Consider the following 26,037-nt stretch of genomic DNA (forward strand, 5'->3'; position numbering starts at 1 on the left):
TAACTGCATCTCTACTGCATGCCAGGCAAGGTTCTAGGTGTTAATGGACCATGTATTCCTTCATCCCTCTTCCTTTTCTCACCTCTTATCTCCTCTCATCGAACTTTCAGACAGGTGCCTTTTTATCTCATCTACTGTAAGAAGTCATACACATAAACTTTTCTTCTTATGCCACAGGTACAGGCACTCTCTTGGCATATGGTATGACACTTGACTTTAAGTAAATATGAATCCAGTTCTACAAAGTGAATCTACTTCTCCTTTTTCATTATGCTAGTTTTTCAAATTAACACCATGACAACATCAGACAACACTGTGCACTGGAAGAGTAAAAGTCCGTTTCCCGAAGGATCACAGTGGCCTGACCAAATTCATGAATCCCAAGGGAACTAATTTATACAGGAGATACTGCTTCACCTCATAAGGTTTAATCTTATACTTCTGAAATCATTAACCAATAAAAAAAAGCAATCAGTTTCCCAACATACATAAAATAACTATGCCTGGAGGGAAAAAAATCACTTGATCCATCCCACAAATGAATGGGATGCTCTACTGAGCATCATGTCTTTCTTCAGGGTAACTCTGCAGTACTTCATCAAATTATGTATAAATCTGTCTAGAAAGTACGATCCAGCATCCTCCTCCTGGGTACATGCACCAGAGAAATTCTTACACAGTTCCATGGGCAATGGGTCCACAGGTCCATTACAACCTGGCTTGTGGTTGTAGAGAGCCGAAAGGAATCTAGACTTCTCCCTTGGGAGAATGGAAGAGTGTTGGACATACTCCATAGGGTACTCTCCAACAGTTAGGTATAATGGACTAGATATACACAGTCACAGGCATAAATCTTTAAACATTGTGTTGAGTAGCATAACACCATTCATATGAAATAAAATTACATGCCCACAAAACTGAAATATATATATATATATTGATAAGAACACATACAGATAAAAGATCATGTAAGATACCTTAAAATGGTTGCCTCATTTGGATAGGGGTGGGGAGAATAAGAAGGGGACTGGAGATAGACCAAAATGAAAACAGCAAACAATACTGGGGCTTTGCCCAGATCCATGACACAGTATATTATGCCACTGTCATATGTATTTCCAATACATGAATGAGAAAGATGATTAATGGTCTGGTGTTTGTGTCACACTAACCCTCTGCACCTGAAGTTCATGTGGAAATTAACAAGATATCAGTCATAATCACCAAAACATGCTATTTATAGGTGCTTGACTTCTTTTCTACTGTTCTTCAAAGTCAATGGAAAATACTGATTTTCACCATTAATATTTGTTTTACATGGTAAAGATTCAATTAACAGCATGCTATTGAAAAAGAACATGCTTTAAAAAAACAAACTTTATATCCCTTAATCCAGAGGAAATGTTTTTGCTGGTTCACAGATAACACAGGAGAAAATAACTACAGTTATTTATGAAATCTTTTAACATAAACTCATCAGAAGGTGATCTGTTTTGAATAAAGAGGATGGTCAAACACTTAGCCAATTTAAAGGGCACACCCTTACATACAGGTGCCTGCTATGTGTATATAAAAAGAGAATCTTCAATCAGATTTGAATGGTAGATACATTAAGAATAATAAACATTATAAATAATAAATTTAAAAGTATGGTATTTCACACTGACAGTTTTTAGATTATTTTTCTATGCACCACCCTCACTCTCCAAACTAGGGCAAAGGAAGTTAGTGTGTTTTTTATATTATCCTTCCCAGTACAATCAGATCAGATACAGATTAATTTTGGACATCAAATTTGATTTTTGAAATAGCTTAATATTTTCTCCAAAGAAGACACTAAAAACATATTTAGGTTACTGCATTTCGATTCTAACCAGAATGCAAAAAGGTTTGATCATATTTCAATGCAATTTTAGAAACAAAACTAAATTATATTTAATACATTGGGTTGTATATCGATTAATGGGTACTTATTAACTGCTCTCTTAATAGACTGTATGAAGTTCAGCTCATCTGTAAAACGTGTTGAGATAGCAAAAATCTGGCAGAATTCAACCTGAATTGCTTTCGCCTTGCAGAAGGTTCTTACAGACTTCAAAATATCATTTTTTAGACTGCAAAGAGCTCCTGCTGTTTAATAATACTGAACACTGGCAGGGAGAAACCATAAATGACTTCTTACATGCTTAAAAAATAGTACTTTTCAAGTATGTGAAAAATGATCTGCATTCTTACTTTGCATTCTAGGTGAACACCTTATTCTTACTTTGTATTCTAGGTGAACATCTTGGCTATTGTGGGGGGACAATGGGAACCAATTTCTAGCAAGTGCTGATAATTGAATGAAGTAGACTAATATCTAGTCTCCATGAATGAGTGGATTTTAAATACAAAATCTGAGACTCGGAGGTAAAAAGTTCCAGACATATTTTTAAAAGGACTTGATAAATCAGCACAGTCTAAGAATCAGCTACCTGAGGCCTGAAGGTGTTCTGGAATACTCTAGAAGACTACTCAGTGGGGATAAGAAAGGATTTGAGAATCAGCTAGGGAGCTGGACTGCTTGACTTTTAAGAATTTATCTGATCTCAATTTCTCATGATTCAAAGGAAGCTCATAAAAGAAGCTGTAACTTGTTCTTGGAAACAGGAACCAAATACACAAATATACCTGTAATAGTTTCCATTCAGGGATCACAAATAAAGGTGAAAAAAATTTCACCTTCATTGAGGTATAACTGACAAAAGTGTAAGATATTTCAAGTATACAATGTGATGATTTGATATACATATACATCGTGAAAACCCTTTTAATCAATTCAGCAGCCTTTGTAAATCCCTCCAGCTTCAATGTGGAGATTCAAAAATCATACACTTTAGCCAAATCAAAAGAGGAAGCAAGGTCACCTAGCTCTTAGCCTCTTCTAATACAAGAAACAAGACCTTTAAAAAGGACGTTTATATGTTGACTTTTAACTCTCAAAAACACCAGAGTAGGAAATAATGCAATTAAGTCCAACTCTCAAAAGATAATTTGGATCATGCTTTCTTTACGTAGTAAGAAAACATTTTCTATTTTTAAAAAATAATAAAATAAATATGGGATTGCTACATTCAAAGCCCTAAATCAGAAGTGGAAGATGGCAGAGGGATTAATGGCGGCAGGAAAGCATCCCCCAGCTAACCACGGACTCCTCTCACGGGTGAAGACAGATCAGAGTAGACCTAAGCACATCTAGCTCAAAGATGCACACTCTCACGTTCTTGGACTTACCCTGATGCCAAGAGCAAAGCAAGGATAGGACTGACTCTCTGGATTTTGCACAAAGGAGACGAGAGAGGCACCTAAGCTGCTCTACAAAAAGCATTGCTACGGAGCTGTTAGGGAAATTCTACTAAGAAAAACATTTGGATTCCAGAGTCCTGTATCATCCTCTGCTGTGACAGAGATAAGTCTTAGTAACATAAAAGGTTTTGTGTCCTTCTTAAAGGCCAATTTTCACGAATGTAGGAGTATCATCCATTATCATGGTTACCCACCCACACACCTGTGCTACACACATGCTGAGTAACACCTAAGGATTTGTGAAGCTTGTATTTTGGGGCCATGTAATTTAATTATTACTTACCGGGAAGTGGCCTTCAAAGAAACAGCCAAAAATACTGGTTTTCTGTTGGCTTTTTACGTAGCTTTACTATAGGACAATGGGGACGATGCTATAAGATACTCTACATCAACATCAGTATCTGATCAACACCACCAGATATTAAGCAAGCCTTATCTACTGAGCCTTGCAGGAAGAAAGAAAAGCATCCTGCATATAAAACAGAAAAAAATTATTTTCAAATAAGTCATGCAATATTTGAATTATAAAAAGCACTTCCAAACAGCATATCTTGAGGAGAACTATACAGTCAAAACAAAGAACACGCAATATGGGCGTCTTGCTGATGGTGCCAGGTGTAGAAACAGTTTGACGCCTTTAATCCTCAGACCTGGAAACCTTGCCTCAAACTGCTCTTATGAAAAAGAATAATTAATAGTGTCTTGCAGTTTGCTCATTTTCTATAGTTCACCAAATCAAATGCGCACAAAGGACCCAGGTATTCAAAGCTGGATGAAAAAAGGTAGATGTATTATTTACTTCTGAAAGCACTGCTGTCACTAAATGTTTGCATTCCATCATGAGTACATTAATGATTTCATGGGAACAAAGTTAACTAAACCTCCCCCAAAGAAAAGGGCACAGATGAATTTTTAACCTCAGTAAAATAACAATACTTCATTTTCACAGCCCATAAGACTGCTCCTGGCTATTAAAGCTGTATCAGGTAGAGATACTGGTGGGGGAAAAAATGCAAAATAAGTACCCTGTATCAACAGCCCATCACTTGTGTACATTCCATATCAAACACTGACTCGCCAGCAAAAATAAATGGGTGACCAAAAGAGTTACTGCCCCCACTGCCCATCCAAAAATATTAAACCACTCATCTTTGAATTACTCATCCTTCAAAATTCGGCTCAACCATCCCCTCCTCTGTGTAGCTTTCCCTGATTCTACCCTAGTTTGTGGGCTCCGTAAGGAGACTGCATCTTATTCTTCTTTATTTTCCCTTAACTTAGGACAGTGTAGAGGGATGGAAGGGGGGAGGATGGTCAAGTGCCAGGAGTCACATAAAGAAACCCTTTACCAGCTTTAAAGAGCAAAGCATCTCCCTAGGGTCAAGTACCAGGTCGGTCAGCATTCAATGAATAGATACTAACAGCAATGAGGAAGAGCCTCAGACGCAATTAAGTCTCTAAGAAATTCTACCGATTTATAAGAGACATAGTCTTGTCCTTATGCTGTGAGATCCTTCTTGTCACATAGTTTAGTCTAACTTATTACACGTATGAAGTGTTGGGCAAAAAAATAAAGGAAGAAGAAATGAAATGTGCATTCTACAATGTATTAGAGATTTTCAGCCTCTTGTTTGAAAAATATTCCTGTAAGAAAGATAGATGATTCATTTTTAATTTTAAAATTATGTTTATTGAATTAAAGACTTGAAACTTTTTGCAGAAATGGTCACATGAAAAAGCCTATATAGATTTTGTCTTTAAACACAATCAAAATACTAAAGCACATGGTTATCATCATGGAAGATGAGTTAGAACTGACCACTTAGAACACTTTTATAAACAAATCATAATAAACCATAGTTTGGGTTCTAATGTTGGAGATTCTACTCTTACAATAATTTTAAAAGATTAGGGGAAATGATCCTACATGATGATTCTAGTCTATGAATCACCAAAAAATTGGTTCTAGAAAACAACATAATTCTTATTGGCAGCAGACGATGACCAAGAATCTTAATGAGCTCTTTTATCTGATGTCAAACCCCTACTTCATATAGATTTTACAGTACTTAAAGGAAATTTAATAAATTACTGTTTGGGACTAATTTATGCAAAATACAGGAGTAGTGAAAGCAAAGCAAGATGAAAAAGTCAAGTGATATAAAATTTATGTCTCTATTTATGTATAGCTAAGGTTCACCTTTGTAGAGCTTTTGAAACATAACTTCAATGGGATTACTTTATTGCTGAAAAACATCTCAACTCTCAAAGGCTTTGACAGTGGGTGACCGTGAATTCTGATGCCAGTTCTGTCACTTACTGTGTGATTCTTTTTTTTTTGAGAGTAGGAAAAAAGACTGTTTAATGAATTAAAAGTCAGAACATGGCATAAAATAAACTGCCAGGACAGAGTACATGAAATAATATTCCATTAATTATGAACTATACAGAGAATAGCCATTATATCAGAAGCAGGTTGTAAGAAATCTAACCTGTCGGCAGGTCAGCCATGCTTCCCTTGTCTATCATTTCCTCTGTGGAGGTTACATGGGGAGGAACGTGGACCATCTTTGTTGAGACAAAATTCTGCTGGATGTACTAAAATGGCAATTACTGTCTATTCAGAGCAAAAAACAAAGTAGATGATGAGAAGAATGTAAAATTCATTAACCTTCCTGCCCACAGCTCCTATAGGAGAAAAAAATCCTATTGCTTAAAAGATATAATTTAAAAAATAGCAAGTGGTGGTACTTTCAGGTGTGTATTTACAAAGCTGCCCCAGACGTACCACCCTGCCATGGCAAAGTTTCTATTTTTTCTCCAACTTGCTGTGTGATTTTATCAATTTCTCCAAGCCTGCAGAGTCAATGTTTGATATGGAATGCTCACGGGCTGTATACAAGTGATGGGCTGTTGATACAGGGTAGTTATTGCCTCATCTCTCTTGCCTACCTTTCAGGCCCTTACACTCTCTGACCCTCAAACCTTTGGCCAACTCTTACACTTTAGGTCTGGGCTTAGACATTTAGTTCCATAAACGTTAGCTTCCTATTCAATCCCACCCCTCCTAAGGAGATAAAAGCATCCTCAATTTTCCCCACCGCGGCACTTCTCAGACTGTATGTAATTGAGATGCCTGTAGGATTGTCTTTCTCCTCCATTGTTCTGTAAGCTTCGTGAGGGAAGAGTTTCTCTCTGGCAGCTTCAACACTGTCTGGGACTTAGCAGGTACTCAGTAAACATTTCTGGAAAAAAAGTGTTTGAAATGGTTCATAAAAGGCTTCAATCAATAGAAATCTATCCATCAATCCACTGAGGTTAGAAAGTAGCGGGGGCTTCCCTGGTGGCGCAGTGGTTGAGAATCTGCCTGCTAATGCAGAGGACATGGGTTCGAGCCCTGGTCTGGTAAGATCCCACATGCCGCGGAGCAACTGGGCCCGTGAACCACAATTACTGAGCCTGCGCGTCTGGAGCCTGTGCTCCGCAACAAGAGAGGCCGCGATAGTGAGAGGTCCGCGCACCGCGATGAAGAATGGCCCCCGCTTGCCACAACTAGAGAAAGCCCTCGCACAGAAACGAAGACCCAACACAGCAAAAATAAATTAATTAATTAATTAACTCCTACCCCCAACATCTTCTTTAAAAAAAAAAGAAAAAAGAAAGTATGTTATGCTTGGCTACTACGTGAGAAGTCCATTTATGTAACTTTTCTGGTCATTCACAAAATCATGGCTGCAGACATTAACCATTATGCTACCAAATGTTCTGCTACATCAGCACCAAAGGGATAAATTTCTCCCTGATAGCAAAACATTTATATCTCTAGACAGACAGATAAACTTCATTTATCAGATAATGGAAATTATACACCCCAGCACCTGGCCTTTCCCACCTAACTGTCAGAAAAGTAAGATCTAAAATCAGTAGCTTATGCAATTAACTCATCTCAGATGCCTTATAACAGCTAATCCTCTGTGCTTTTCAATTTTTTTGTCAAAATTAACTTCTGCTGTAATTCTTCATTAACATTAATCTGTCTTGAATTCTTTTCCTATTTAGGTTATTACAGAATATTGAGCAGAGTTCTCTGTGCTATACAGTAGATGTTTGTTGGTTATCTGTTTTAAGTGTAGCAGTGTGTACATGTCAACCTCAAACTCCCAGTCTATCCCTCCCCCCCCATCCTTCCACCCCCCCGCCCCTGGTAACCATAAAAACCAAGAAGTAGTCTGAAGAATGAACTAAGTTCTAGTTTAATTTGGCCACATTCTGCATGGGGGTGGACACCTGCAAAGGGTTTTCTTTAATCCATCAGTCAAGAAATAGTCTCTTGGGCTTCCCTGGTGGCACAGTGGTTAAGAGTCCACTTGCCAATGCAGGGGACACGGGTTCGAGCCCTGGTCCGGAAAGATCCCACATGCTGCAAAGCAACTAAGCCTGTGAGCCACAACTGCTGAGCGTGTGTGCCTAGAGCCCATGCTCCACAAGAGAAGCCACCGCAATGAGAAGCCCGTGCACTGCAACAAAGAGTAGCCCCTGCTCACCGCAACTAGAGAAAGCCAGCACGCAGCAACGAAGACCCAACGCAACCAAAACTAAATAAATAATTTTTTTAAAGTAATAGTCTCTTAATTCAATACATCCCAGATTAAAAAAACAATGCCATGTGATCCCACTGATAATTAGATCCCTTTGATTCTGCTAGAAATTCTTAGATGCCTATTTTTTTTTTCTTTTCTGTGTGAGAGGCTATCACCACAGCTCCTCATTTCTGGGCAATCACAGTCTTCTCATTTCTTAGAACTTAAGAGAATTTAAATCTAGCTCCTATAGCCCTCATGATTTCCTCAGCCTGGTGTTTAATTTCTCTGGATCCCATTCACCCATAATAATTATCGTCAACAGGCAAGAAGGGGAGGGGGTAATGAAGTCTCTTACTGCAGGTAGAGGGCAAACATCCACAGTCCTTCACCACTTACACTAGATCTCATCCACCTATGGAAACCAAAAATCAGTACAATATACCAATGGTTTAATTGTGATTTTGCTTTTAATGCTTCTGCTATCATGTTTAATTGTGGAAGTCATTCTCAACCCATTTTGAAAGTAGGTCAGATACACATCCTATAAAATAGAACTGGAACCTACTAACATTTAGGCAATACTTATTTTAAATCTTTTCAAGAGTTTCAGGACCTGATCTAGCAGCTTAAAGATGGGTCATCAAAAGCAAATGATAATGATATTATCCAAAGCATTCAATATAGGTTTAACTCTTCAAACAGAAATGCCCAAGGGAGACCTGATAGGTACTCACCTGATCAGAGAAAGTAAGGCAAAAAGAACTACCCTGTACTATGGAATCAAAATGCTTAAAAATATACAGGAAAGGATGACTTAAGGAGAGAAACCCCACAGCAACTCATTCCTGCCAGCACTGGAAATCTTAGAACACTACTGGGCCTCTAGGACATAGGAAAAGCAATATTTATCTTCATTGTATTGCACATGGCACAGTGGCAATCAATACTCACAGCAACTGTGGGGGTCTGTGCCTCTTAAGGTTCCTTATTATCACAGAAACTTTTTCAAAATTGCATAAATAAAAAAAATAAAAAAATAAAAATAAATAAATAAATAAAATTGCATAAATAGTTCTACTCTCCCTGAAGTACATAAATGCAAAAGAGACCATAATCTCTCAGAACGACACTTTGAAATTATAGCAGCAGAATTAGCTACCAGAAACAAACAGGCTTGCCCATTAACAAGCAGCAGCTTAATGCTGACTATCCCACTGCAATAAGCAATAAATGGATGAGGCTGGTGTATTTGTTTGCTAGGGCTGCCATAACAAAGAACAACAGAAATTTATTTCCTCATAGTTTTGCAGGCTAGAGTCTAAGAGCAAGGCCTAAGCAGCACTGGTTTCATTTTGAGGCCTCTCTCCTCAACTTGCAGATGGCTTCCTTCTCACCATGTCCTCACATGGTCTTTCTTCTGTGCACACACAAGTCTGTGTCCAAATTTCCTCTTCTTAAAGGATACCAGTCATATGGGATTAGGGCCCACCATAAAGATTTCATTGTAACTTAATTACCTCTTTAAAGTCCTTATCTCCAAATACAGTTACATTCTGAGTTACTAGGAAGTTAAGTCTTCAACATATAAGTTTGGTGGGGGGACAAAATTCGGCCCATAACAGATGGTCTGGTCTGCTCAACAAACAGGATTATTTTTACTAAGAGGGAAGTTTATAGCAATACACGCCTTTTTCCAGAAACAAGAAAAATATCAAATAAACAATCTAACCTTACACCTAAAGGAACTAGACAAAGAAGGGAAAATGAAGTCTAAAGTCAACAGAAGGAAGGAAATAATAAAGATCAAAGTGGATTAAATAAAATAAGAGACTAAAAAGAGAACAGAAAATATCATTGAAACTAAGAGCTGGATCTTTGAAAAGGTAAACAAAATGGACAAACCTTTAACTAGACTCACTAAGAAAAAAAGAGAGAAGGCTCTGATAAGTAAAATCAGAAATGAGAAAGGAGAAATAACAATGGATGCCAGAGAAATACAAAGGATTATATGAGAATATTACAAATACCTACATACACCAACACATTGGACAACCTGGAAGAAATGGACAAATTCTTAAAATCATATAACCTTCCAAGACTGAATCATGAAGAAATAGAAAATCTGAATAGACCAATCACTAGTAAAGAGATTAAGAGAGTAAACAGTAAACAAAAGTTCAGGACCAGGTGGCTTCACAGTTAAATTCTCCCAAATATTTGAAGAAGATTTAATACCTAGCCTTCCCAAACTCTTCTCAAAAATTGAAGAGGAAAGAATGTTTACTAACTCATTTTATGAGGTCAACATTACCCTAATAACAAAACCAAACAAGAACAACACACAAAATATTTACAGGCCAATAAGTATATGACAAGATTCAACACCAAAAACTCTCAATAAAGTGAGCATAGAGGGAGTGTACCTCAGCATAATAAAGCCCATACATGACAAACCCACAGCTAACATCATACTCAATGATGAAAAATTGAAAGCTATCCCTCTAAAATTAGGAACAAGACAAGGATGCCCACTTTCACCACTCTTATTCAACATAGTATTGGAAGTCCTAGCAAGAGTAATTAGGCAAGAAAAAGAAATAAGAGGCATTCAAACTGGAAAGGAAGAAGTAAAACTGTCACTATTTGCAGATGACATGATTGTATACATATAAAACCCTAAAGACACCACAAAAAAACCTGTTAGAAATAATAAATGAATACAGTAAAGTTGCAGGGTACAAAATCAATACACAAAAATCTCTTGCATTTCTAATGCTAACAATGAACTAGAAGAAAGAGAAATTTAAGAAAACGAGCCCATTTACAATCACAACAAAAAGAATAAAACATGTAGTAATAAATTTAAACAAGGAAGTGAAAGACCTGCACTCTGGAAACTACTAAGACACTGTTGAAAGAAATTGAAGAAAACACAAATAAATGGAAAGATATTTCATGCTCATGGACTGGAAGAATGAACAGTGTTAAAATGTTCATCTTACCCAAAACAATCTATTTCAAACTATATTACAAAGCTATAGTAATCAAAACAGTATGGCATTGGCAGAAAACAGATACATAGGTCAATGGAACAGAAATGATGGCCCACACATACATGGTCAATTTACAACAAAGGAGCAAAGAACATACAATGGAGAAAGGATCATCTCTTCAATAAATGGTGTAGGGAAAACTGTAGGGAAAAATGTGGTGTAGACAGCCACATGCAAAAAAATGAAACTAGACCACTATCTCACACCACGTATAAAAATCAACCCAAAATGGACTAAAGACCTGAACGTAATTTCTGAAACCATGAAACTCCTAGAAGAAAACATAAGCAATACACTCTTTGACATCAGTCTTAGTTATATCTTTCTGGTTATGTCTGCTCAGGCAAGGGAAACAAAAGGAAAAATAAACAAATGGGATTACATCACACTAAAAAGCTTCTGCACAGCAAAAGAAACTATTAACCAGACAAAAAGACACCTATCAAATGGGAAAAGATATTTTCAAATCACGTATTTGATAAGGGGTTAATAGCCCTTATACATAAACAACTCATACAACTCAACAACAAAAAAACTAACAACCCAATTTAAAAATAGGCAGAGGAGCTAAATAGACATTTTTCCAAAGAAGACATACAGATGGCCAACAGGCACATGAAAAGATGTTCAACGTCACTAATTAACACAAATAAAAACCACAAAGAGATATCACTTCATGCCTGTTAGAAGGGCTATTATCAAAAAAGCAAGAAATAACAAGTGTTGGCAAGGATGTGGAGAAAAGGGAACCCTCATATACTGTTGGTGGGAGTGTAAATTGGTGCAAACACTGTGGAAAACAGTATGGATAGCCCTAAAAAAATTAAGAAGAGAGCTACCATATGATCCAGCTATTCTACTTCTGGGTATTTATCCAAAGAATAAGAAAACACTACTTTGAAAAGATATATGCATCTCTATGTTCACTACAGCATTATTTATAGTAACCAAGATATTGGAACAACCTAAGTGCCCATCAACAGATGAATGGATAAAGAACACATGGTATATATACATACAAAGAAATACTACTTAGTCATAAAAAAAGATGAAATCTTGGGACTTCCCTGGTGGTCCGGTGGTTAAGAATCCTCCTTCCAAAGCAGGGGACGTGGGTTCGATCCCTGGTCAGGAAACTAAGATCCCACATGCTGCAGGGCAACTAAGCCCACGTGCTCTGGAGCCCGCGCACCACAACTAGAGAGCTCGCATGCCACAACTAGAGAGAAGCCTGAGCTCCACAACGAAGATCCCGCGCACCGCAACAAAGATCCCGCATGCCGCAACTAAGACATGGTGCGGCCATATAAATAAATATTTTTTAAAGAAAGATGAAATCTTGCCGTTTGTGACAACATGGATGGACCTTGGGGATTATGCTAAGTGAAATAAGTCAGATGGAAAAAGACAAATACCGTATGATTTCATTCATATGTAGAATATTGAAAACAAACTTAACTAAGTAAATAAACCAAACCAAACAAAAAACAAACACATAGATACAGAGAACAGAGTAGGGGTTACCAGAGAGGAAGGAGCAGGAATGAGGGGGGGAGGCGTGAAACGGGTAAGGGGGATCAATTGTACTGATGAATGATAACTAAATTTTGGGTGGTAAGCACGCTGTATTGTATACATGAGTAGAAATCTAATGTACACATGTGACTTACATAATGCTATAAACAAATGTTACCTAATAAATTTTTTTTAAAAAAAACAGGACTATTTTAAACCCTATCTGAACCTTCTGCATTTTCTTTATACTGTTAAAAATTGACTGAAATAGTTACATTCTTTTTTCTCACCTAATGTGAACAGATGAGCCATCATTAGAATTATGCCCAGCTCCCTTGTAAATTTATAGTCCAGGGCTGTGATCAAAGCAGCCACAGAAGACTCCAGACAGACGGCCCAGGCTGCACATCAACATGTGACTGAATGTCACCAGGTCTCAGGTTGCTGGAAATGATCACATCTTCCTTGCAGGGTTGGTGACAGCATTTAAATTGGAGCATATGAGTAAAGGGCTTAGCACAGATCTATTACCATCATTACTATTGCAGTAGATAGCCTTCCTTCTACAGACCCCTGAAATTAGGAAATAAAGCATTTAGCCTGTAAATTAGCAGCATCTTAAAGACATAGAATTCTGAAGTGGAAAGCAAGGTTACTCGTCATTTCTAACTCCTCTGGACTCAAACCCAGAAAACATGCCTCAGCGGGCAGCCTCAGCAGCGAGTTTGAGACCAAAAGCCTGAAGTCCCAAAAGCCAGTGCCTTCCCTCGTCCGGATGTGTGAGAGGAGTTCCAGCAGTGAGACTGATAGGCAGATAACAGGAGAGAAGCAGGGGGTCAGCACTGACATGTATGGCCAGCCAACCTTAGGTCAGGAGTCAAGCCAACTCACAAGTCCGCCCCGGACTGCACTGCAGGTGGACCTGCCTCACTCTTCTCCAGCCACAGCTTCTGCTCCTATTCATTCACAAAAGGAAAATGGGGCAGGAGACCTGTCTCTCCTCCACATGCTTCTCCTTATAAACCAAATTTTAAGTTCAAATCTCCAAATTTGCAGAGCTGGAAAAACAGTCAACAGAACAAGACTGAAATTCCCCCTCTGAATCCAGTGACTCCAAGCAGGCAGCTTGCCTTCCGTCTGCTGATCGGTGGTTCAGGCTTCTTTGAGAGAAGGGGTTCACTAGTCTTCACTCATACCAGGGGTTCAATGCCTTCCTGCTCTCAAACCTTGGCTCTGCCACTTCCCCACGTAAAATGCACCTTTCTCCCTACCACATCTTTCCAAATCGAAGCATCTGTAGCAGACTCCAACATGCCCTGCCCACATGGCCTCAGCATAACACGCTGAAGGCGGGTGACTGGAAATACCTAAGATTTCTGGCTTTTTTCTACCTGAGAGGAGGCACGAGGGACATACTGAAAAGTTATTGCCCCCAGAAACAGCTCTCAACCAACAACAGACTGGCACTTGGTGAACAAAACTCCAGCTTCCTCACCCCTCAGTTCAATAATATTCTGGCATGTTCTAGAGGATGAATCCATGGACTCCCAGGGTTTCCTCAGTGGGAATGAGCCCCAGTTGGGCACGTGGGAAATTACCCTTTTTTAGCTCCCTTCCCTTCCACTTGTCACTCCTCAGCTCCCTAAATGTATTTCCTTGCTTCAGGATCTGCTACCAGAGGAAGCAAAACCAAGACAGCATCCTTTAAGAAAAACATTAAATCTCATCTTCCCCATAAAACCTTCCAACACCAAGGCTTCCCAAGTCACTTCCTATCATGTTTACTATAATTTGTATATATTTTAATCTCTTTTCTCTGCTATGGGCTCTTGGAGAGGAGGGATTCTTTTACACAGCTCTGAATTCCCTGGGTTGCTCAGCACAGTACCTTACACAAACTAGATGCTCAATAAATGTTTGTTGGCTGAATAAACAATGAATTAACCATGCTAATCAACACGGAAGCCAGGGTCTTTATTTAACCTAGCTGAAACTACATCAATGTGGCTGTTTTCTTCTTTCAAAAGCATTGCATGAACTACATTTCATGAGAAAACTACTGTGGGCATATATTTCTTTAAAAATCAACATTTTCTAGATATTCATCTTAAATCAAATACCCCCCAAAATCAGAACAAAGATACCATAAACTGGGTGGTTAAACAACAGAAATCTATCTCTCATACTTCTGGAGACTAGAAATCCAAGAACAAGATGCTGGCTGATTCAGTTCCTGGTGAGGTCTCTTTTCCTGGCTTGCAGATGGCTGCCTTCTTGCTGTGTCCTCACATGGCAGAGAGAGAGGGAGCAAACTCTCTGGTGTCTATCTTATAATAACACTAATCCTATCAGATCAAGCCTCCACCATATGACCTCATTTAACCTTAATTACCTCCTTGGAGGCTCTATCTCCAAATACAGTCATATTGCACGTTAAGGCTTAAACATAGGAATTTTAGGGGGAATTCAGTCCACAGCATGGAGCATGCCTTTCCAATTAGCAGACATGTATAAGTACCACACATTACCTTAGTTAGTCCTTACAACAACCTATAGCTTAAGAAGCTAAGAATATATCCATACAATGGCATATTATTCAGCTACAACATAAATGAACCTTGAAAATATTATACTACGTAAAGAAGCCAATCACAAAAGGTCACAAGTTGTATAAATCCATTTATATAAAATGTCCAGAACAAGAAAATTCATAGCAACAGAAAGTAGATGAGTGGTTACCAGAAGCTTGGGGGGAGGGGGTGTGACTGCTATAGGTACAGGGTTTCTTTCTGGGGCAACAAAAATGCTCTGGAATTAGATGGTGGTAATAACTGCACAACTCTGTGAACATAATAAAAACCATTGAAGGGAACACTTTAAAGGAGTGAATTTCACGGTGTGTGAATTGTATCTCAAACTATTACTAAAAAAGAAGTTAAGAAATTTGCCCAAGGTCACACAGCTAGTAAATGACAGCCTCCAAATTCAAACCCAGGTCTGTTTGACTCCAGAACCTATGCTCTCAACCATTATGTAACTCTGATCACAATTATTCCCAATTAACATTTGCTGAAGACACCAGCAGATTTAACTATAGGTAATACGGCATAATTCCAATCACACATATCAGAGAGAGAATCCTCAGACTCCCTGAGGACTTCCAAGGATCAACAATACACATTAAGAATTGCTGGGGACTTCCCTGACGGTCCAGTGGTTAGGAATCTGTGCTTCCATGCAGAGGGCACGGGTTGGATCCCTGGAGATCCCACATGCCACGGGGTACAGCCAAAAAAGAAACAGAATTGTTAATCTAGTAATCCTTTTAAACTTTATGTAACTTGGAACAATGGTCATTCTAGAGAAAAAACAAAACAAAATTGAAAAGGGGAGTATCCTGAAAGGAGTATGACAAAAGATCCTCTGAAGCCACAGCTAGGACTTTTGGGGCTAAAAAAATGTAAACCGAACGGTGTGATGGCCATGCTTCCTGCCCTCCAGTGGCGTCCTACTCAAATGCCTCCCCGTGGACAACGGCCCTTCACGGTCTGGCTACACGGCTTCCTCTCTGACCTCATCTCCTCAGTCTCCCACCATCCCCTGCCCCCCGCTGCACTCCAGTCACATCAGCCTTGGTCCTTCTTGACCATCCCACATTCTCCTCAGCACTTGCTGTCTCACAGTCCCAGCTGAGTGGAACCTTCTCACCTTCCAGCCTCATGTGGTGTCTCATCTTGGATGATCAGGTCTCAGCTCAATGTCCCTCCTCAGAGAGACCTTCTGGCTTCTGTGACATCTAAACCACACTGGCCACTCCCAGCTGAAGTCTCTTTCCATCACGTAGCCCAGCTATATGTTTTTCAATGCACTCGTCTTTATTTAGTGGTTCACTGTCTGTCTTCCCCTGGAACAAAGCTCCATGAGGGGAGACAGCGAACTTGTCTATTTCACTCCCAGCAGCATCAGCACCTAGAGCAATTGCAGGCATAGAGCAGACGCTCACTCAATATTTGTTGGCTAAATTAAAACACGCACCTCTGCCATGAGATGCCTGAGCAAGCCGAGGCCTCACTTGTTCAATCCATGAAAGCGCAGACTCAGAAAGTTCTCCTGCCAGGAACTCACAAGAGGGTAGTCTTCACAAGCTGGCAGTCCAGCCCGGGTGAGGTCATTAACCATGTAGATTCCGCAGATACCACTTTGATTAGTTTATGTTAACACCTTAATGCTTTCTTTCCTTCACTGAGCTCGTAGACCTATCATACACCTTTTGCCCTTCCCCACCTTAACAATTTAAAATTGTTGTAAATAGTGTGGCAACGACCACCCTTTGGTGGAAATGAGATTCCTCTTTGCTCAGAAGCTCTTTCTCCATGATTGATTTTAAAAATTCTCTTGACTCTTTACGTTCATTCTAATGGAGCAGCCATTGAAATTTAGTGAATCACAGCCATCGAAAGTTATTTAAAGTAGAGACCCACCCTGGCCAACACTTGTCACACTCTTACCCAATTCCCTTGTCTCCGAAGATCATGTGAGCATTGCACACACACGTTGCGCTCAGAAGGCTCGGGACTCTGAACAGGGGAGACACCATGTGATTATGGGTCTCATGGTCTCCCTCTCACTGCATTTACTTGTCCCTATAGAGACCTCCATTTTTTCCTGGTCCTCTTGACCTCATCTCCATTCTTACCCAAACTGGATCCTGATAGCAAACTACCCTAGTTATTCACCAGTATTCAAAGAGCTCTGTCTCCACTGCTCTTCCTCTGAGTCACCACCAGAAAACACCCACACTACAATCTACCTTCCTCCCCCACACAGTGCAGTGACGGAGTTACTGAGCACTCCAGGTTAAAAAAATAAAATAAAACACCATCAGGTACAATGACACAAACACCAACACATAACATATGACTTCTAATGAAGATTGCTCATAAATTCTTTAACATGACCTTGGTGAGCTTCCTCACCCATTTCTCTCCATGTTAGCCTAAACTTTCATCATTTTCCTCAAGCCCAACCCGCCCTCCTTCTCCATCCCAATGGTAGATAATGCTGTCTCCAAGAAGAAAGAAATCTTCAGAGATGCACTGAACTCCATCCCTTCTCCTGCAAGCTTATCTCTACCTGCATATGCCCTAATACCTTCATACAAGTTAGGAATGAACTCTCTCCTGGTTCAAAACTAAGTTGCCCTTGTGTTCTTGCTCTCACTCCCTTCTATCTTCACCCAGATCTTGCTCCATAAATTATCTCCTCTCTTCTGTATCTTCATTCCTCACTCTTAACATCTCCATTTGTCAGCCTAACACTTGCTCTGTTATCCCTGAAAACCCCTTCCTAGACCCCAATGTCTTCTTCTGGCTACTATGCTAGCTCTCTTTCCTTCTCACCCAAACTTACCCAATGAGCAATGCTGTCTCCAAACCATCTCCTCTCAGTCACTCCCAGCCCACTGTAACCTGGTTTCTGCCCCAAACTTTATGGAAACTGCTGCCTTCAGACCATCAGTGATTACTTAATAGGTAAATACAAAGGCAATCTTTGCCCGTTATCTCACTAGATCATTCTGCTGCATGTGAGGCTATACATCACAACTTTCTGTTTTGAAACTCTCTATTCAATCATGCTCCTGATTCTCCTCCCACTACTCTGATCACTCATTCTCTGTCCCTTCATTGGCTCCTCTTCCTCTCCTCAACCCTTAACAATCTTCCCAACTTATGCTCTCCTTATTTTACCCACCCTTCCTGAATGAACATGGTCTCATTCACAACCACGTTTATCATTAACATTCCTGTGGAAACTACTTTCAACTCTGCTATCTCTAGCCCCCACCTCTTCCCTGAGCTTTAGACTGTTATATCCACCTACTGCCTAGACATGGCTTCATGTATGTCCCAAAGCCCCTCAAATCAATTATGTCTACTCTGATTTCACATTCTTTTCTCTTCACCATTTAACCTGTTTTTTCCCTGTGCTGCCCATTTCACCTGGATACCACCATCCACCCAGCTATGCAATCAAGGTACCTCTTAACTTGAACCCTTCTTTCTGCCTTGCCACCCACATCAAAGCAATCCTAATGATTTTTATCAAACGAAGACTCCTCAAAAGCATTCCCTCTCCATGCCTTTTAGCACTTCCTGAGAACAGAACTTCTGGTTATCTGCTTACTTCATTTTTCACAGTCTAGGGGATAATAGACCAGCACTGAGCATGACATACAAGACCTTGCATGAGTTGAGCTGTCCCTGTGCCTACCTCTCCTGACTCACCTCCCTCAACCTTGTAATTTACCAAGAAATTCAACAAAAGACTCATGCTCCCTTTAACATGCCCCACTGCTACATGGCCCTTCTCCTTAGCACACACTCTCTCCTCTGCCTAGAACACAATTCTCCATTCTCTCTCTCTCTCTCTCTCTCTCTCTCTCTCTCTCTCTCTCTCTCCCTCTCTCGCCCATCCATCCCCAACACTTCCCTTCCTCACTAGCACTTGCCCTCCAAGATTTAGCTCAAGCATCACCTTTCCTAAGATGCCTTTTCACACTCCTCCAGCCTGGAGAGCTTCCTCTCTCTAGTGCTACCATAGCATTCCATGTTTATCTCCAGCACAACCAATTTCACACTGCTCTAAAATTATACGTTTATCTATTAACCTCTCCCAAGTAGACTATAAGCTCCTTAAGGCAAGGACTGCTCATAGTAGGTGCTCAATTTGATTCCTCTGCATGTTAAATATTCGTGGTAAATAATTTTGTGATGTGTCTCCAGACCTCTAAGTACCCTGGATGTCCCCATATGACCCTTTCGCAGGCACAGTGCTGACCCAGCATGGTGAAAAGGAACTCAACCAATGCTCAGCAGACTCAAAGAGGAAAACCTGCAGTATCTTCAACACAGGAAATTCTGAGTTCTGCTGATTCATTCTGACTTAAAGCTGCAATTACACTTGAGTAAGGAGCACCCAAGCTGACCCTGCATCTTTTTTTCTGCAGAGCTCACAGAATTTGGCACACAAGAAATTTAATAGTTGTTCTTTATAGTCTTCTGCAATCTCTCAGATATTGACTGTGGTCACCCACATTATAGTGTCTGATAGCATTACGTGGTATTTTTCTGGCAAAAATGCAGTCTTGGTCAAAATACCGATGAGAGTTTAAAATATTGACTGGAGCTCCTTAAACTAAAGAAAACCATGCAGGAAAGTTCTTTCACCAAAGAAAGGCTCACTGCTGGCTCAATTCGAGGCTGAAGAGCCCTGCTTAAGGCAACAGCTCTTGTTCGTGCTTTGTACAAAGACATCTGTGCAATTGGTTCCAACTTGGGAAATAGCATTTAAATATCAACATAAACACATGCTCAGAGAAAAATCGGGTAAATCTTCATCAGGACCAAAATTTCTAACCAACTGTATTAGAGCAAATTACGGAGCAAAGAACCTTCTCAAAATAGGTATTTGCAAGTCATCATTTTCTTCTGTTCTTCTGTTCTTCATACAGAAGTCGTGTGAATTGCATACTGAAAGGTAAAGTGGAATTTCTAGACTGAAGTCTAACTATACTTGAGTCAGTAATTTATCATGCTTGCTATATATTGTAAAGATTATAGTTAGCACTTAATTAACTAGCATTACTTTAAATATTTGTTCCATTTAAAATCACAATATCTAAGAACTGTATTTGAGATTTTTAACAAATTAAATGTTAAATGCCTCTTCTTTCAGGAATAAAAAGACATTATTATTATTAAAAGAATTAACTTCAGACTTTTATATTTTTCTTTAAGTGCTATATGACATATAATCAGCTAGAAAATATCAGTTGCTTCAACAACAGACATTACTTTGACTAAAATATTATCATGAAGTAGAGTTTTACTGCACTTACTTCTTAACAGGATCATAACTATATACTTACTTGTTCAGTGTGAGGTCAAGAATGAATTTGGAGCCGAAGGCTTCAATCTGGAAGCTTGCCTGGGCCAGATGGACAGCCTATGGATTCAAAAAGACAGAAAGAACCTTAGCTTACTTTCCTATCTTTAAAGCTGATTATATTGATATCAAGAATGATATTTAATAAGAAGAAAATTTTATGGACTGATTCATTTCTTTATGGATCCTTATGTAACAATTCATTTCTTTAAGAAATCAGGTGCATTGTCACGGCCTTACTTGGAAGACCTAAATATCTGTGCAGGAAGGAACTAATAAAAGTCCTTTAAAAGGGACCCATCGTGACAAAGATTAAGAGCAGATTCAACTGGACTTTCAAAGGGACCGGGATGAATTATGCAAAAGTCCGACTAATTAAAGCTTGATTTCATCCTATTCCGTGCACAAAGCTAACCGATTCTTTCTGCACACCTAAGTGAAAACTCATGTCAGCGCTCTGCTCTTCATCAGGAATTGGAACTTTCTCTGAATGATGTATCAGCAGAATGTGCCGGTAAAATGGGATAGCACAACCTATTAACTTCAGCAAGCACTTCAAACCAGGCGAGTTCAGATCCCCCTTTGAAAGTCACACATTTACAAATACTGTCCTCATTGTGATTTAATCCAAATACAAAGATAATCTCATGTAAACATGAATCATATGTTCTAGGTATTAAAGATTGGTATAGATCACAGAAGCGTCTTGCATAATGTAAATTAACAAATCAATGAAGTTTTGTTAAAGTATTATCCAAGATAAAACTCTCTTTTGTCACCCAATCAGGAAAGAAAAAAAAAAAAAGGACAAGGATACATGCAACACCTACCCCCTACACACACACAAACCTCCTTCCTCCAGACCTCATTCCTAAGGTACAGTGGGTGTCGTGTGTGAAGTGCTACATGCATGGCAACCAGACACTTGCCAGTCCCCCTTCCCTCAATGCCACCCCATGCTCCTCTTTTCCCTTCTCCTCCACTTCGCATTATAGACATCCTTCAAGGACAGCCCAACGCCATTACTTTCCAGGAAGCTTCCTTCACACGCCTGCTGGGAACGAACTCAGGACTTCAGGAGCACTGCATTTGTCCCTCCCTCCACAGTGATGTATGATCGCTTCCCACCCTGGACAGTTTGCTCCACAACTCATACCGCAAGGGTCTTGCGAACAGTCGTACATTAACGACCCTTCCCCCAAATACATGAACTTTCAATTAATTAACCAAGTATTTATTGTCAAGACTCTTTTACCATGCCAAACCTATAAAACACTATAAATAAACCATGACTTCTGCTTCTTGTCAAGCATAACTGCTGATCAGATAGTCACTCTGTAATAAATAAATAAAATTAAAAGGAAATTAACATATTAAATTTTAAATACAGAGCAATGAGAGAGAAGGCACCTCAATCCCTAATACCACGGGACGCCATGTCTACCCCAAACAACCATGTATCAGTAGAACAGGGTCATCATCCTTGATCTGAGCTTCCTGTATTCAGACAACTCCTTGAGAGAGAAAGAAATTTCTGTCTTGTCAGGTATGGTCTCTGTCATCTGTAGCAGAACCTCTATTTATCTACTATAAATATCACAGAGTCTTTAATCTAAATTCATTCTGTGTCTTAAAGCATTAATTTTTGCATGAAAATTTTTATTTGATGAATAATTTGTACAAGGGGAAATTTTTCATCTCTGCGTCCCAAAAGTTTAAAAAAAAAAAGAAAAAAGAAAAACCTTAAGCATCCTTAGGCATATTTCTCTTAAGAATATTAAATAGTAGAGGAGAGTTCATTAATGGCACCCTGACCTAAAAGAGGTGATAAATGTACTTCTTTGAGCATCTTTATAAACAAGAATATATTGTGGTAAAAAGAGTAACTACACATAAAACAAAAAACTACACATAAATTATGACTTAGCAAAACAAATGAAGCAAAACTTCCAAATGAATATTCCAAAGAAAAGCGTTTTGATTTCAAATTTAGGCAAATCTCTGTATGTCTGTTATTGATGTAAAGAACCTCCCAGCAAAAGGCTCATTTTACAGCAAATAAGCAATGAGACAAGTACAAACCCCAAGAAAACCCTGTTGCAAAATAACGTAGCCCGGTGGTAACTGCTTACTCCATTTGAAAGAAATTGCTCAGAGTCAGACAATTTGATCATTGTTAAATAAGTTTATACGGAGTCAATGTGACAAGCTTCAGTTTAACAGAATTCAATGAAAGGGCTGGCAAATAATAGTAATACTGGGATTTTCCTTTGCTTATTTTATTTACTCCTTCCACACACACGTGTTGAGTCCCACCCTGTGTAGAAAGATGGCTGGGACACAGCCCCACGCTCAAGGAAGCGGCAGCCTCCAGAGAAGCAGGCAGGGCTGCCATCCTTCGTGTGCCTAAGGGGCCACAGGGACCAAGGCTTCAGTGACAAGGTGCGGTTTGAACAAAATTTTTTTTTTTTTTTTTTTTTTGGTACGCGGGCCTCTCACTGTTGTGGCCTCTCCCGTTGCGGAGCACAGGCTCCGCACGCGCAGGCTCAGCGGCCATGGCTCACGGGCGCCGCCGCTCCGCAGCATGTGGGATCCTCCCGGACCGGGGCACGAACCCGTGTCCCCTGCATCGGCAGGCAGACTCTCAACCACTGCGCCACCAAGGAAGCCCTGAACAAAATTTTTTAAAATGAGTAAGAATCTTCCTGCCAAGAGAAGAAAAGACATTCCGGACCTGGGAGGAAACATCTGTAAAAAAGAGAGTGAAAAGGGGCCTTCCCTGGTGGCGCAGTGGTTGAGAGTCCGCCTGCCGATGCAGGGGACACGGGTTCGTGCCCCGGTCCGGGAAGATCCCACATGCCGCGGAGCGGCTGGGCCCGTGAGCCATGGCCGCTGAGCCTGCACGTCCGGAGCCTGTGCTCCGCAACGGGAGAAGCCACAAGAGTGAGAGGCCCGCATACCGCAAAAAAAAAAAAAAAAGAGTAAAAAATGAATATGGAAAACAAACTTAAAAATTTTTTTTAATGAATATGGCCTGTAAATAAATGACTTTTGGAGGAAATGTCAAACAATGAATCTGAAAAGGTGGGCAGGAGACTGTGGGGCTTTGTGTGACGTGATCAATGACGTGTCTGCTCACATATACACACATGTGGCCAAGATACAGAGATTTCCTTTAAATGTCCCCCACTTACTCAGCACAGTGTCTGGCATATGTCGTCATCATCATCATCATCATCATCAATACCAACACTATGATTCAAACATATTGACAGATTACTTTCCACAACAGCTGAAACAATTAGTGCAATGTCATCAACAGCATTCTTGTTTCTCCATAGGGAAAAAAAAATCTGATTTTGTTACCTTTATCAGGAAGACTGTTTTAACATTTGAATTCACTTTAATGCTGAGAGGCAGCACATTTTCCTATAAAATGATTTAAGATTTCCTTAAACATTCATCTTCCTTGCATAGTTAGCAAACGGAATTAGTATATTCATCTAAAATATCTGTATCCATTTTAAGTAATTTCAATCCAGTGATGTATGTTATTTTTCTTACATTCCGTTTCTCTTTCCTTTGCTATACATTCTGCATTTGTACACAGAGTACAGATTCTTCTCTAGACCAAAATAAATACCTGACAAATGCTACTTTTCCCTATCATTCTGTTATTTCTGCTCTGCCCTAGAAATGATTAAAGTAAGTTTTAACTTCTTGTATCTCTATGTTATTCTATATCAACTGATCCGTTTTTCTTTAACAAAATACCATGCATATTTTGATAATTGTCAATTTTAAATATGTTTTCAAATCAGGTAAAATGAGTCCCCATCATTATTGTTTTACAAATCACATTTTTTGAAATTGTTTGTTTTTATTTCATATTAACCCACTTCTTCCAAATGGTAGAAAAATTAGAAGAATGGTTAGGATGGGTAGAAAGTTTTTATAATATACAGCCATAACACTGATGGTTTATTAAATATTTTAGAGTTGACTAACTGACCAGCACCACTGAAACCCACTGAAGACACAAAGACTACCTCAAAGAGTATTGCTCTTCTTTTACAAAGAAGGATCTGCACGGCGAGATTTAGGAATGTGTTCAATGATACAAAATCACAGGAATACTTCAGAGAAGAGTTCATGAACCACACGTAAGGTCATAATGGGCTATTTTCTCCACTGGGATATCTGCTAAGCAGACTTAAAGATTAACACATGTTTTTACAAGACCTGTCACTGTAATAGCACTGTGGAAGAATGCAGGGTTTTAAAGTCAAAGAGCGTCATTTCATGACAAGAATAAGCACAACCCTGGGCTCAGAATTACCATCCTGAAAGACTAAGAACAGCTGTTGCCTGAGCACTTTGAGATTTTTCTTTTGACTCAGGATCTGGCACAGGGAAATTACAGGAGCTCTATAAACAGAAGCAACTAAACTCAATTACATACACAAACCTCCTTCACTGAAGATCAATTTATACATCCTAACAGTGTGCTTTTGTTTTCCTGTTTTTTTACCTCATGGTATCATATTAAATAACTTTAGAAGACTTTTAGGGTCCTCACCTAAGATTGGCCTTGCATCTTATCCAGCAATGTTATGCCACTAAGCAATCATAAATGCTCGGCTTTGGGTAAGGTACATTATATAAGCTGAAAGACACAGTTATGTTTTCTTGGGACTTATAGTCTAGAATAGTTAACATTAATATGGACATGAACACAAGAGAAAAAGATGACTATCTACTTATGGAAATAAAAAGCATGTATTTCCAGGATATATATGTTTTCATGCAAAAATGAATACATAAGAAGTATTCAATTAGTATTCTTTACTACTTGTAAGGAGTTGTAAATTCTACAGAGTGTGTGCATAACTGAATATGGGAAATGAACAGTTTACACTTTCTCAGAATTCAGAAAATATTACAAGACTGAATTTCAGTAGAAAATGAGCAACTTGAATTGAGATGTCTACTATCAATCACAACATCCACTGAGCATGTATTTTACTTTACTACGCTCTATAAGGTACATGGTTTGGGTAACAGAGGAAAATTTAGAAGAGGTTTCCCTGCTCTTAAGATATACTCAGTTTAGTTAGGGAGACACTCATTTAAGTAACAAAGGAAACATATCCAGAGTGGCATAGCAATAAGACAAGAAAATGCTTTACAAATGGAGAGCAGAAGACCTGGAAGGTATCAAGCAAGCCTGAGCAGACACCAGGAGGATGATATAAGCTCTGCTTCCTAAAGAGGAGAGCTATGGGCTTCTAGGAAAGAAGGTGCTTGAGAGAGAAAAATGCTGTAATTAGAGTTAGAAGCCAGATTAATAAAACTGTCTTCTCTGCCAGAAGGGATCATGGAAAACATAAAACAGGTAAACAGTTGATTACTAATGAGACTGTAGGTAAATTTTTTCTTTTTCTTTTTTTTTTTTTTTTTTGGCTGCATTGGGTCTTTGTTGCTGCACGCAGGCTTTCTCTAGTTGCAGCTAGCGGGGGCTACTCTTTGTTGCAGTGCACAGGCTTCTCATTGCGGGGGCTACTCTTCATTGAGGAGCACAGGCTCTAGGCACACGG

The 26,037-nt window shown here is 39.3% G+C and overlaps 1 protein-coding gene across 3 annotated transcripts in view; it reads right to left on the reverse strand.

Annotated features, from left to right (window-relative positions):
* The window catches only part of ADAM23 (ADAM metallopeptidase domain 23), a 165,767-nt gene that overhangs the window by 99,104 nt on the left and 40,626 nt on the right, over positions 1-26,037 (reverse strand). For all 3 annotated transcript variants that reach the window (XM_060301957.1, XM_030853824.2, XM_060301958.1), the window contains exon 3: positions 20,424-20,500. In XM_060301957.1, the coding sequence (XP_060157940.1) occupies positions 20,424-20,500 (77 nt within the window). The remainder of the gene's footprint in view (positions 1-20,423; positions 20,501-26,037) is intronic.

The sequence above is a fragment of the Globicephala melas genome, chromosome 7, assembly GCF_963455315.2.
Source record: "Globicephala melas chromosome 7, mGloMel1.2, whole genome shotgun sequence".
NCBI lineage: Eukaryota > Metazoa > Chordata > Mammalia > Artiodactyla > Delphinidae > Globicephala > Globicephala melas.